Here is a 14,444-nt window from a genome sequence, read left to right as displayed (position 1 = left end):
AGTAAGGATCACAGGTTGCTGCAAGGGTTTGTCTTTTTTTTTAAGATGGGAGAGACTTGTACATGTTTACAACAAGAAGGAATTCAGTGGAGGAAAAAAGGTTGAGAATAAAGAGGAGAAAAAGAAATAATAAGTTGAGATAAGAGGCTGGATCTGAATACAGCTAGAACATATTAGCAAGGACAGGAAGAGGATCACCCTCCTCTAAGATGAGAAGGAAGATAATGAACATGGGTGAAGTAGTAGGACAGGTTGATTAAGTTAGATTATTAGATTCTGAGGGGTTCACACCTATGATTTCACACTTTCTTTTTGAAATAGGAGAATGTTCACCTAAAATTAAAGTGATAAAGAAATGGCATAGGAAGCTTGAGGAGAGAAATATAAGTTTAGGAGAAGGAAATCACGAGTGACATATATAAAAATGACAGCTCACCTGAGGCTGGAGACAATACATTGGGATAACACCCATCTGAAGAACTATTTGAAGCAATGAAAAGTGGCCGGCTAGTCTGATCTAGATCTGTTGTGCTTAGAGGCGTAACACAGTGGAAATACAAAGGAATGAGAGAGTTGAGGGTACAGAGCAAGAAAGCAGATGAATTAACAGACAATGAGTTCCAGAATGGATCTCGAAGAAAACAAAGGAAAGGGCTGAAAAACTGGGAGAAATGAGAATCCACTGACTTTTACAGGGAGTAGAGGGTAGTATAGGGAGTAGAGAATGGTAGAGTAAGAGAACTAGCAGGTGAAATTGTCATTTTAAAAAATGGAAGGTATCAAAAAAGGAAGGCACCCTTTTCCCAGATCATCATTTATAATTTCTAAGAGTTTAAACTACTACACAATAAAATTTGATCAAAATCAAAATATTTTTGTTGGCATTATTTAAAAACTAATCATGTAGAAAATATTAAAACTGACACTTACCACACATTGCAACAGACTTGGCCTCTTCAATAGATTGATGTTTGTCAGTTAAACGAGCTTTGGTTACTTTATGTTCATTTAGCTCTTGTTCTAACCTTTGCTGTAATGATTTAAGCTTGTAGTTTAAATCTATTTCTAAGTTATTCTTTTCCTGTAAAATGAGAATGAGAGTCATGTACTACGCTGTGCAAAAGGCACATCATTAAATCTTATATTAATTAATATCCCATAAGAGATAATACATCAATCACATTGGCTTGAAATGTTACACCATATATACTTAAATATTTTTATTCCAGACAACTTTATTTTTATACTTCTTGTATATTTCACACCATCTATAATGTCTTACTTTAAAAATCACTATAAGCACATATAATTAAAAGCAAAATATCACCTTTTTTCTACCCCCCACCCTTCCCCATGTGAATCATTAGCCATGGCTGATGGCAGGGCAGAGTTCTGTTATGTTCAGGAGGGTTCACTGCGAGGATCAGAAATGAATAGGACAATTCTTCAGTTCATTTAAAAATTTTTGCTACCATTTAAAAAAACTGATCTCTATTTACATTTGCATCTACACCTAGATTTACCTTGCTCTGACAAAAGAATGTCAACATGTATTCCATTCCTGTTTGGGTACTTCTACTCTTCTTCTTTCATCCTATTTCCAAACTTATACCAGACTTAGACATCAAAAAGCTATTCTGAATGACACAAAACATGTCCAAAGGACAAGATAAGTGGTGGATTTTCTAATCATTTATCTGAGGATCTAGTAAACCTACAACATTTCAGGGAGGTAAGCTAAATCTGCATATTACCTATTTAATCCTTTTCTTAGCAAGGTAAGGACAGAGGATAACCCATGGCATTTTTTGACTGTTATGAAAACTCTACATGCAAAGGCCAATTACATTATGTATGCTCTTTACTATTTTGCTAACTCTTACTAACGAAATGGAAAAAGCACACATGGTCTACTACATACTAATCCTTTGTTTTCCTTCTTCATAATTAGTAAGGTTCAGCATCTTTATCTTACCCATGTACAAAAAATGGGGGAAAAATTCTATATGAAGAGGTATCTCCAAACCAAAGCAATTTGTGATGATCAGATAATATCAGATATCTGATACCCTTCAAGGGTAAAAACAAACAAATAAAAATAACACCCTAAAAAGCCCAAATTAAGACCCACATACACCTCCACACAGCAACCAACAATAAAAACTTCTAGAAATGTAAACATATAAAGATTAGGAATGAATGATCTTTTATAAAACCATCCTATAATATCTGATAATCAGTAAATACTATCTCATAATTGGTATATGTTAAATCATTTACCTTTTCTGAATGATTAAGCATGTCTTGAGCCTCTTTTCTTTCTGCTTCCACTCTTTCAAGATTATGTTTGAGATGCTTCACCTCCTCTTGTAAAGATGTAATTCGAGCTATCAAGTAAGAAAAAAGTTCAAGTCACATAGTCATTGAAAGAGAAATCTTTTTTTCCCAGCATGATCATTAAGATAAAAAAAGTTTAAAATCTCCTGATCAGACAGAAATTTATTAAGTGTTTTCTTAGCAGTATATACAATAACTACAATACATAGTGATAAAAATGTTAATTCTAGTTGGAGATCATCTAGTACATATTCCTCATTTTACAGATGGTCAAAGAGATAAGCCTGAGCTTCGTCCAGAAATCAGATCTGAGTCCTAATCGAGTGCTCTTTTCCCCATGTTAATTAAGGCAAGTATTTAAGTGCTTTTTTATGTATCAGACATTCTGAAAAGTGTTTAATTACTCTTAAACTTAATGAAGAAAAACTCCATTACTAAAGAAACTAAGTTTTAAGGAATTCAAGTGCTCTAACAAAGCTTAGTTTTAACCTACCTGATGCTCATGTCATGCAATGGTAGCAACTCACATATTTAGAAACTCTACTCATTAAGATATGCTTTAGGTTTTACGTTTTGAATGCATAAGTACTTAATAAACACAATTTAATACATGCAGAATCTAACATATGTGAATATAATTATATTGTCTAGTTCAAAAGTAAAAACCTATTTTCTTATTTTGTGATTCAGTGTGGCCTAAGATTTGACGGGGAAATGGATAAAGCACCCTAAAAGACCCGGAAAAAATTTGTACTTCTTAAAGTTTAGTGTTTAACTTGCAGTACTTGCCAAAGTCTTCAAGGCACTCAACCTGCCTCCCATAGTTTACTGTTTCTGAAGTAGTTCTTTAATGAACAAATGAATATTAAATCTTTGGCACGTGATAAGGCTTCTCTGGTAGGCTAGTTCTAGGATCTAGAGAGCAATGAAGCGATTTTATTTACACACACAGGCAATATGGCATTCTGTTCACATAGGAATATTTTCATATAGGAGAAAGAAACACCTGCTAGTTTCTTTCAAATGGTTGAGCAAAAATACAGAGAATGTGTGTGTTTGTATGGAGAGAGATAAAGCAAACATGGCAAGATGTTTAAATGTTAAAGTGTTATTTAAAAAATGCTTCTTCCTGTATTTATAATAAATAATAGGTTTTAAAAATCTGTAGAAAGATAGTATATTCAGGTTAAACTGAATTTTTGTGTAGAAGTTGTTCATATAAACCAACTCCCAAGAAGACAAAGTAATGAAAATATATGGGTTGAATTCATTAGAGTCCTAGTAACTTTATAAAAGGTATGTTAAATATATTTTATTTTCCTCATTTATTGTACTTTTAAAAAAATGCTAGGAAGAAACTATAACTTGTCTGTACAATACATGAAAGCAAAAAAAGCTTCATATTAAAAAATATATATATATATATATATATATACACACACACATACAGTGGAAGGAATAAGAACCAAAATATAAGGGATCATAACCAAAGCAGATCAAAACAATAAAGCTTCTAGAGGAAAATAGGGAACAATATCCTCATGATTTAATCAAAGAATTCAACAGGCCACACTAAATAGCACTGACCACAAAAGAAAAAAAAATAGGACTACATTAAAAATAAGAAAAGTAAGACCTCCTGTTCATTGGCAGACAGCATTTAAGAGTGAAAAGGAAAACCACAGAGTGGAAGAAGATAATTATGGTACATGAATTTGATAGGGACTAATATCTAGGGCTTCCACAAACCAACAAGAAAAAAGCAAACAATCCAATAAAAAAAGGTTGGGGGCGCAAAAGACTTGAAGAGCATATCACAAATTGCCAATAAACATGTGAAAAGTTGCTCCATCTCGGACACCAGGGAAATGGAAACTAACCCCTAAGGAAATACCATCAGGCACCACCTGAATGGCTAAAACAGTAAGACTGACCAAACTCAGTGGGGATGAGTACTATCCTTGAGGAGGCAGTGGAACAACCAGAACTCTCATACATTGCTGGTGAATGTAAACTGGTGCACCTACTTTGAAATACTTGGGTGTATTTACTAATGCTAAATATACTCTATGGCTCTGCCACTTCTAGGTATATACCAAAAGGAAGCATATGTATGATTACCAAAGACTATGTACAAGAAAGTTCATATCAGTATTATTCATAATAATCCCCAAACGGAAACAATCAGAATATCTGATTTAAAAGACATCACCACAAAATAACTGATAAATTGCAGTGGTCATACAAAATACTTGGAGTACTATACAGCAAGAAGAACAAACTACTGCCATATACAACAATACGGATGAACCTCACAAACAATGTTGAATGAAATAAACCAGAAACAAAGGAGTGTTTTCTGCATGATTCCATATATAAAAGTTCAAAAACAAGCAAAACTAACTTACGTGTTAGAAGTCAGAACAGTGATTACCTCGGGGAAAAGGGGTTAGTGACTAAGCGGAAGTACAAGGGAACTTCTGGGCTGCTGGTAATATTCAGTTTCTATATGGGTGTGTTCATGCTGTGAAAAATTTTCCAGATACATATTTTTTATTTATTTTAATATGTACAGATATGTTAAGTCTCAAAACAAAAAAAAACTCACTGTGAAAAATCTAAATATGTTAAAATCCCCAAATATGAAATCTACTATCTAAATTTGAGGCTCATCAACTATATATAAAAATTAAAAATAAAGGAATGGGGACTTCCCTCGTGGTGCAGTGGTTAAGAATCTGCCTGCCAATGCAGGGGACATGGGTTCGATCCCTGCTCTGGGAAGATCCCACATGCTGCAGAGCAACTAAGCCCGTGTGCCACAACTACTGAACCTGCGCTCTACAGCCCGCGAGCCACAACTACTGAGCCCATGCGCCACAACTACTGAAGCCCATGTGCCTAGAGCCTGTGCTCCGCAACAAAAGAAGCCACCGCAATGAGAAGCCCGCGTGCCACAAGGAAGAGTAGCCCCCGCTTGCTGCAACTAGAGAAAGCCCACATGCAGCAATGAAGGCCCAATGCAGCCAAAAATATAAATAAATTAAAAAAAATTTTTTATATATATAAACAAACAAACAAATAAATAAATAAATAAACGGGCAAGATACAACAGGAAAGTGCAAATTAAAGGAAAAACCCCTCAAGGTCAGATATATTTAATATTATCTATAATACAATTTTAATCCAGTAAGAATTAACAGAGGTCATAAAACCTTAACACACCAAACAATGCTGCATTAAAAATATACAAAAGCAGGGTATTATGAAATATCCACAGCTAACATCATACTTAATAAACAATACAAAAGGAAAACTAAGACAATTCCATTTATAACAGCATCAAAAAGAACAAAATACCTAGGAATAATTTAACCGAGGAGGTAGAAGACTTGTACACTGAAACTAAAAAAAAGAAAAAAATGTTGAAATGAATTTTTTAAATACCAAAATAAACAGAAATATATCCTGTGTTCATGGATTAGAAGACTTAATATGTTAGGATGGCAATACTACCCAAAGCAATCTATAGATTCAATGCAATCCCCATAAAAACTCCAAAGATATTTTATGCAGATATGGAAAAGCAGATCCTCAGATTCATATGGAATTACTTGCAGACCAGAATATCTAAAACAGCATTGAAAAAGAACAACAAAGCTGAAGAACTCAAACTTCCCATTTCAAAACTTGCTGTAAAGCTACAGTGACCAAAACAGTGTGGTACTGGTCTAAGAACAGACATACAGACCAACTGAATAGAATTGAGAATCTAGAAACAAAACTGTATACCTATAGCCAATTGATTTTCAACAAGGATGCCAAGACCATTCAGTGGGGGAAAAAGTAGTCTCTTCAACAAGTGGTACTGGGACAACCAGATATCCACATGTAAAAGAATGAAATTGGACCCCTATGCATCATACCATATACAAAAATTAACTCAAGTTAGTCAGAGACCTAAATATAAATGCTAAAACCATACAACTTTTAGAAGAAGACACAGGGGTAAACCTTCATGATCCTCAATTTGGCAATGTATTATATTATGATATGACACCAAAAGCATAAGCAACATATATTAAACTGGACTTCATCAAAATTAACTTTTGTACATCAAAGGACATTATCAAGAAAAGTGAAAAGACAAACTACAGAAAGGGTGTAAATATTAGCAAATCACACACCTGATAAGGTCTAGTATCCAGACTCTTAAAAGTCAACAACGAAAAGACAAAAGACCCAATTAAAAAATGGACAAAGGACATGAGCAGACATTTTTCCAAAAAGGATATACAAATGGCCAATAAGCACATGAAAAGATGCTCAACCTCATTACTCATTAGGTAAATTAAAGTCAAACCTACAGTGGGACACCACTTCATACCCACTAGGGTGGTTATAACCAAAAAGAGTTAAATATCAAGTACTGGCAAGGATGTGGAAAAACTGAAACCCTTGTACAATGCTGGTGGGAACATGAAATGATGCAGCCATTGTGGAAAATAGTCTGGAAGTGCCTCAAAAGTTAAACACAGCATTAGCACATGATCCAGCAATTCTACACCTAGATATCCAAAAGATCTGAAAACAAGTATTCCAATAAATACTTGTACATGAATTTCATAGCAGTGTTATTCGCAATAGCCAAAAGGTGGAAACAACTCAAATGTCCATCAACAGATGAACAGCTAAACAAAATGTGGTGTATACATACAACAGATTAGCCATAAATGAATGAAGTACTGATACATGGTACAACATCAATCTTAAAAATATGCTAAGTGAAAGAAGCCTGATACAAAAGGTCACATATTGTATGATGTCATTTATATGAAATATCCAGAACAAGTAAATTCAGAAATATAAAACAGATTGGTGGTTGCTAGGGGCTAGGTAGAGGGGCATATAAGGAAGGAAAACTTAATGGGTACAAGGTTTTCTTCTGGGTTAATGAAAATGTTTTGGAACTAGATAGACAGGTGGTTTTACAACACTGTGAATGTACTGAATGCCACTGAATTGTACACTTTTAAATGGTTAACTTTATGTTATATGAATTTCACCTCAATAAAACAATATTAAAAAAAGCTGTTAGAAATACAAGGGGGCTATGAGAAAAAAGACTACAGTCATAGTGTTAACTTTTAAAATACGTTTAAAAATTTGGCAAATCAAAGACACAAAGAATAAATGGAGTCTTAGAAAACTGGTTAGATTAGAAAATGGATCTATTGTTTTTCTTCCAAAAGTCAAATCCAAAAACATGCCAAGTAAAAAACTTACACAATTTCCAAATGCCCATGTAACAGTTAAAAACAAAACAAAAGTGCATTACACTATGATATACTATTCCCTCAGCCTATTTCTCTATAGACATGAAGCTAAGAATGTTTTTTTCATTTTTAAAGGGTTGTAAAAAAGCAAAAAATAAAAATATGTAACAGAGATCGTATGTGGCCCACAAAACCTAAAGTATATACTATCCAATTATACTTGGGAAGTCATTTCCCATACACATGAAGAAGCTTCTGCTCAATACTGTACATGGAGAGCATTCAACTAGGAAACAATTGTTACTGTGCCACAAGGCTAGCCTCCCAAACTATAAGAAATTTATACCTGAGGGATCTGAAATGTCTTAAACCATAAAAAATCAACGTAAAAATTTTACGTGTGCATGTATGCATGTTTTACCACAATGCACCTTGCATGTTGAGGCTCATATAAGTTTTGTGCTTTTTAATGTGTGTGAACTTTGATTCACATTTAAATTAAAAAATACACCTTAAAGCATTGAAAAAGGATAAACATCAACCAAAGGTCATGCTATGAATCTTCCTTAACTTCACCAATATCTAAAAAACAGAGTCAGTTAAACCCATTGTTGATGAACACAACAATGACCATTGTTGACGGTCTCATCCTTGAAAGCAAGCACTTCAAGCTCAGCGTTATCTGGAAAATCACAGACTTAAAGAATTTTAGAATTGAAAGAATTTATAGGGGTCACCTAATCTTCTTGGTTTATAAATAAAGCAGAAGTGACCTGCACACAGCTAATAAGCTGTATATGAAGAGGCCTAGAGCAGCAATTTAAGGAAGTGGAGTATGAGGCTTTTCTAATACATATAATGAGGATACTTTCTTGGTTATATTAAGATCTATTTTAAGCCTAGTCCCTGAGAAATAAGATTGCAGAACACTCCTCAGTTAAGAACCAATGGGAGATCCTAATTTCTGTTTCCAAAGTCCAAAAACTGACCCCGACCTCTCTCCACAGAATTACAGCTAATCATCAAGCCCCATGAGACCCCAAACTATGTTCACATCCTGTGACTTAGGTTAAAATGGACTATCCCACCCCCTACTTTTCTCTGACAGATCTGGCAACTTCCATGCATATCTGTTTTGATTAGGTAGTATGGATGCTGTTGCTGACAGAAACAGAAAAAAATGTGAGAAGTGGAAGCCAGGAATCTTGTTGAAAACAAAATGATTTTATTACCATGACCAGTTTGTGAGTCTAAAAGGAAACTTTTAGACCACAAAGGCTGCTGATATCTCTAGTCCTAACCTTTCCAAGTACCGAATTCTTTTTTTTTTTTTTAAACTTATTCTTTTTTTTTTTTTTTTTAAGATTGATTGATTGATTGATTGATTGATTGCTATGTTGGGTCTTGGGTCTTCGTTTCTGTGCTAGGGCTTTCTCTAGTTGCGGCAAGCGGGGGCCACTCTTCATTGCGGTGCGCAGGCCTCTCACTATTGCGGCCTCTCTTGTTGCGGAGCACAGGCTCCAGATGCGCAGGCTCAGTAGTTGTGGCTCATGGACCTAGTTGCTCCGCGGCATGTGGGATCTTCCCAGACCAGGGCTCGAACCTGTGTCCCCTGCATTAGCAGGCAGATTCTCAACCACTGCGCCACCAGGGAAGCCCCCGAATTCTTTATTTGCAATGGGATTCCCTTTCTGCAGTTTAATTTCTATTTCTACCAACAATGCGTGAGGAATTCCCAGGTTTTAACAGTGATAATCTTCTCTGCCTGGTTAGTTCCACTTTGAGTAAGACTTTTGTGAATTGGGCACTTTTAAAAATTAAGTTTTCAGGGACTTCCCTGGTGGCGCAGTGGTTAAGAATCTGCCTGCCAATGCAGGGGACACGGGTTCAATCCCTGCTCCGGGAAGATCCCACATGTCGCAGAGCAACTAAGCCCATACACCACAACTACTGAGCCTGTGCTTTAGAGCCCACGAGCCACAACTACTTAGCCCACGTGCCGCAACTACTGAAGCCCGCGTGCCTAGAGCCAATGCTCCACAAGAGAAGCCACTGCAATGAGAAGCCCGTGCACTGCAACAAAGAGTAGCCCCCGCTCGCTGCAACTAGAGAAAGCTCGCACACAGCAACAAAGGCCCAACGCAGCCAAAAAATAAATTAATTAAAAATTAACTTTTCAGTAACTGGCTGTAAAATTGGAAATATCCACATTACCTCCATCACAAGGGTGCCTGAGAGAGTGAAGAAATTACAATTTGATACAAATTATCCTGAAACAGAAAGAATGCTAACCATTTTCAGTATTAGCAAGGTCATTTTCTTTCTTTTTCATTGAAGTATAGTTGATGTACAATATTATATAAATTACAGGTGTACTATACAGTGATTCATAATTTTTAAAGGTTATACTCCATTTACAGCTATTATAAAATACTGGCTATATTCCCCAGGTTGTACAATATATCCTTGTAGCTTATTTTATACCTAATAGTTTGTACCTTTTAATTGCCCCTTCCCCCACTGGTAACCACTAGTTTGTTCTCTATATCTGTGAGCCTGCTTTTCTGTTATATTCACTAGTTTGCTGTACTTTTTAGATTCCACATGTAAGTGATATACAGTATTTGTCTTTCTCTGACTTATTTCACTTAGCATAATGCTCTCCAAGTCCATCCATGTTGCTACATATGGGAACATTTCATTCTTTTTTTAATGGCTGAGTAGTATATTCTGTAGTATATATATACCACATCTTCTTTATCCTTTCGTCTGTTGATGGACATTTAGGTTGCTTCCCTATCTTGGCAATTTCCATAGTGGCTGCACCAATTTACATTCCCACCAACAGTGTATGGGGGCCAAGGTCATTTTCTTTATGAGGACAATATGATCAAAAATATATTACCTTACACACTTAAAAATTAAGATGGTAAATTTTATGTTTTTAGCTACAATTAAAAATAAAATATAAATTTAAAAAATTACCTTCCATTGATAGATAGATAAACAAAATGTGGTATATATGGTATAAATACAATGGAACAGTATACAACCTTGAAGAGGAAAGAAATTCTGATACATGCCACAACATGGATGAATCTTGAAGACATTAAGCTAACTGGAATAAGACAGACACAAAAGGACAAATAATAACTTCTATGAGGTAGTCAAATTCATAGAGACATAAAGTAGAATGGTGGTTACCAGGGGCTGGGGAGAGTGGGAAATGGGGAGTTACTGTTTAATGGGTATAGATTTTTTTAGTTTGGAATGATGAAAAAAGTTCTGGAGATGGACAGTAGTGATGGTTGCATGACAATGTGAATGTATTTTATGCCACTGAACTATATACTTAAAAATGGCTAAAACAGTAAATTTTATGTCTATTTTACCAGAGTAAGAAAAAATATTACCTTGTAGGTCTCCAATCATCTCAGAATCATGACCTCTGTCTCTTCGTTCAGCTTCTAATACAGCTTGCAGCTGGTAATAATCCTTGTCCATCTGTGACTTGGAATTCTCCAAAATTCTGCTTCTCTCCTGCAATTCTCTATTCAGGGACTCTAGCTGAGTAATTGATTTGCTCATCTCGGTGTGACTCTTCCTTAATCTTACAGCTGTGTCTGATTCTGTCCTAAGTAAGTCATTGGCTTCTTCTAGCTAATTAAAAAAGAGAGCAAGAAAATAGTTTTTTACCAAAACACAGTCAAACTTACTTTGATTTAAAAAGAAAAAAAACCTCACTCCAAAAACTTACCTGCTTTTGTAATTGTGCCAGCTTCTCATTAGCAAGGTGTGAATTCTGACTGACTTTCTTTAAGTCTTCCAACTGATCCTTTAATGTAGAAACTAGAAAATGAAGGAATAATATGTAAGTTTTCATAGAGAAAACATATAAATCCCTTTTAAAAAATGAAATTTGGTCTTAGGCCATAAAAGTCAGCTATATTAGGCCCATATTCCATCTTGGAAGTACCTACATTTTAAATTTATCAAAAAAGTAGAGCACTGTTTTATAGTACAGAATGCAAAAACAGATTTGTTTCCACTGCTGTAATATTTTAAATTCTTTTATTCCTTTCATAAAGGTTAATCTATTAGTGAAATGATATAAAGCTAATTTTAATATTATCTATTTTTGAATAGTACAAATCTTTGATTAGTTCAATTATTTTTAAAATGGTTCAACTAGTGGCAGGGAAGGAATAAAGACGCAGACATACAGAATGGACTTGAGGACACAGGGTGGGGTGGCAGGGGGGAGCTGGGACGAAGGAAGAGAGTAGCATTGACATATATACACTGACAAATGTAAAATGGATGGCTAGTGGGAAGCAGCCGCATAGCACAGGGAGATCAGCTCGATGTTTTGTGACGACCTAGAGGGATGGTATAGGGAGGGTGGGAAGGAGGCTCACGGGGGATGGGGGATGGGGATATATGTATACATATAGCTGATCCACTTTATTATACAGTAGAAACACAACACTGTAAAGCAATTATACTCCAATAAAGATGTAACTAACTAAATAAATAAAATGCTTCAAAATTCAAAAGGTACCAAATGGTGTATAGTATAGCATGAGTCTTTCTCCCTCCACGTCGTCTCCCAGCCCCTCTGGCTCTCCTCCCCAGCAACAACTATTACTAATTTCTTGCATATCCTTCCTAAGATAGTCTGTGTATCCATACCCTAATATATAAAAACACAAATATATATATATATGTTTTCACATGCATATCTATATATATACACACACACACACTTAAACATATATAGATAAGCAATCTTGTTTTAAACAATCTGTACTTTTTTTGGTGAAGATACATTTTAGAGATTCTTTTATAACAGTTTATAAAGAGATACTTTATTCTTTTTTAAAAAATATTTTTAAATTCTTTTTTTAAAATTAATTAATTAATTAATTTATTTATTTTTTGCTGCGTTGGGTCTTCATTGTTGTGCGAGGGCTTTTCTCTAGTTGGGCTACTCTTTGTTGCGGTGCATGGGCTTCTCATTGCGGTGGCTTCTCTTGTTGCAGAGCACAGGCTCTAGGAGCATGGGCTTCAGTAGTTGTGGCATGTGGGCTCAGTAGTTGTGGCTCACGGGCTTAGTTGCTCCGCAGCATGTGGGATCTTCCCAGACCAGGGCTTGAACCCATGTCCCCTGCATTGGCAGGCAGATTCTTAACCACTGCGCCACCAGGGAAGCCCAAGAGATACTTTATTTTTTTATAAAATGCATAGTATTCTACCATATATACTAAAATTTATTATACCACTTGATTACATTTACATTGTTTATAATTTTTGCCATTTTAAACAATTCTAAAATGAATAGCTTTGTTTCTATATCAGTATGCATGTGCACAAGTGTATGTGAAATAAATTTCTAGAAGTGAAATCACTGGATCAAAGGATGTAGAAAGCTATTTTAAATTTGTAACACTAATATCAAAAATTCTAGTCTTGTTGTTCTAAAATGTGGCTACTTGTTAGGAGTGCCTAGAGAGCTTATTAGAAATACCAATGCCCAGTCCACATGTCTAGATCAATTAAATTAGAATTTCTGAAGTTTAGGCATTAATTTTCTTTGAAGTTTCCCAAGAAATTCCAATATACACACAAGGATAAAAATCACTACTCTAGCTAAAACATTACTACTGAATTTAGTATGTTATACATAAATTTTGGGACATGGGTATTTAGCTCTTGAGGTGTCTTAGGACTGTGGCTTCAAAAATATACAACAGGCACTAAATTTAAGACCACCTCAAGATGAAGACCTCAAGATAGTGTTAGAAATTCCAGTGTTTTTCAAAGGAAGTAACAATTTACCTTCATTTTCTACATTCCTCCTCTTCTCATTTTCCTGTTCTGCTTTTCTTTGGTACTCATTAATTCTATGCTGTAGCAACATTTTCTCCTTCTCAATCTGAGACACTGTAGATTCTAGGTTTCTTCTTTGATTCCCCTGAAATTATGAGAAAAGTTACCACTACAATTAATACTCCTCATTTATTCAAGGGAATACTCTGTTCTTTTTTAATAAAGTACACAATTACTTAAGATAGATATTTTGGTTTCAAAATCAGATAATACTTCCTAACAACAACAACTTTCTAATAGTAGAATTAGCTTGCCTTAGAAGAAAACAGTGAGAATCCCCTTATTTTAACGAGACATACAAAATTTTCAGAGATTTTAAAAAAATTCCTGAATATAAAAAACCCTATGAATCTTGTCAGACTGAAGGTCGAACACATTGTATTCGAACACATTAAGATGAACACATTGTATTATATTACCAATATTTTGGTTTATTTACAATCCTAAATTTTAAGACATGAAATATAAAAGGCATCAGATAATAACTACATATTTGATAATTAAATGGTGCAAAACTCAAATGATACCAAAGATTAGAGTGTTTGTAGTAAGTTCACCAGTCCCTGTATGAGGTCTCCCTTAATCCCCTCCCTATCTCTGTAACAACTTACCTTTCCTAAGATGTTCTATGTATGTACCTACTAATGCATATTCAAAAGTAATGAAAGAAATATTTATTTTAGAAAATGAAACTAAGGGGAGGGGAGGGTTAAAGAAAAAAATACTCCAAATTCCACAACTTAAAAAAATGTATCTTCTGTTTCTGAGTTACCACTATCAGCATATTCTGCTTTTGATGCTTCATTTTTATCTTTAAGACTCCACACTGGACAAACCTCCTTTATAGTGCGTGCTTTTCTGGGCTTTTCCATTTTTAAGTGAAATCCATCTTTTAAGTAAGATGCTGTCAGAGAGATTTAGTAAAATTTGACAGAGATCATC

The 14,444-nt window shown here is 34.9% G+C and overlaps 1 protein-coding gene across 2 annotated transcripts in view; it reads right to left on the bottom strand.

The window, feature by feature from the left end:
* The window catches only part of ROCK1 (Rho associated coiled-coil containing protein kinase 1), a 147,756-nt gene that overhangs the window by 32,825 nt on the left and 100,487 nt on the right, over window positions 1-14,444 (bottom strand). For both annotated transcript variants that reach the window (XM_007191578.3, XM_007191579.3), the window contains 5 exons: window positions 13,452-13,587; window positions 11,371-11,462; window positions 11,027-11,273; window positions 2,281-2,387; window positions 931-1,081 (listed from right to left, as the gene is read on the bottom strand). In XM_007191578.3, the coding sequence (XP_007191640.1) occupies window positions 931-1,081; window positions 2,281-2,387; window positions 11,027-11,273; window positions 11,371-11,462; window positions 13,452-13,587 (733 nt within the window). The remainder of the gene's footprint in view (window positions 1-930; window positions 1,082-2,280; window positions 2,388-11,026; window positions 11,274-11,370; window positions 11,463-13,451; window positions 13,588-14,444) is intronic.

The sequence above is a fragment of the Balaenoptera acutorostrata genome, chromosome 13, assembly GCF_949987535.1.
Source record: "Balaenoptera acutorostrata chromosome 13, mBalAcu1.1, whole genome shotgun sequence".
NCBI classification, from domain to species: Eukaryota; Metazoa; Chordata; class Mammalia; order Artiodactyla; family Balaenopteridae; genus Balaenoptera; species Balaenoptera acutorostrata.
This window is presented reverse-complemented; position numbering and strand designations above follow the sequence as displayed.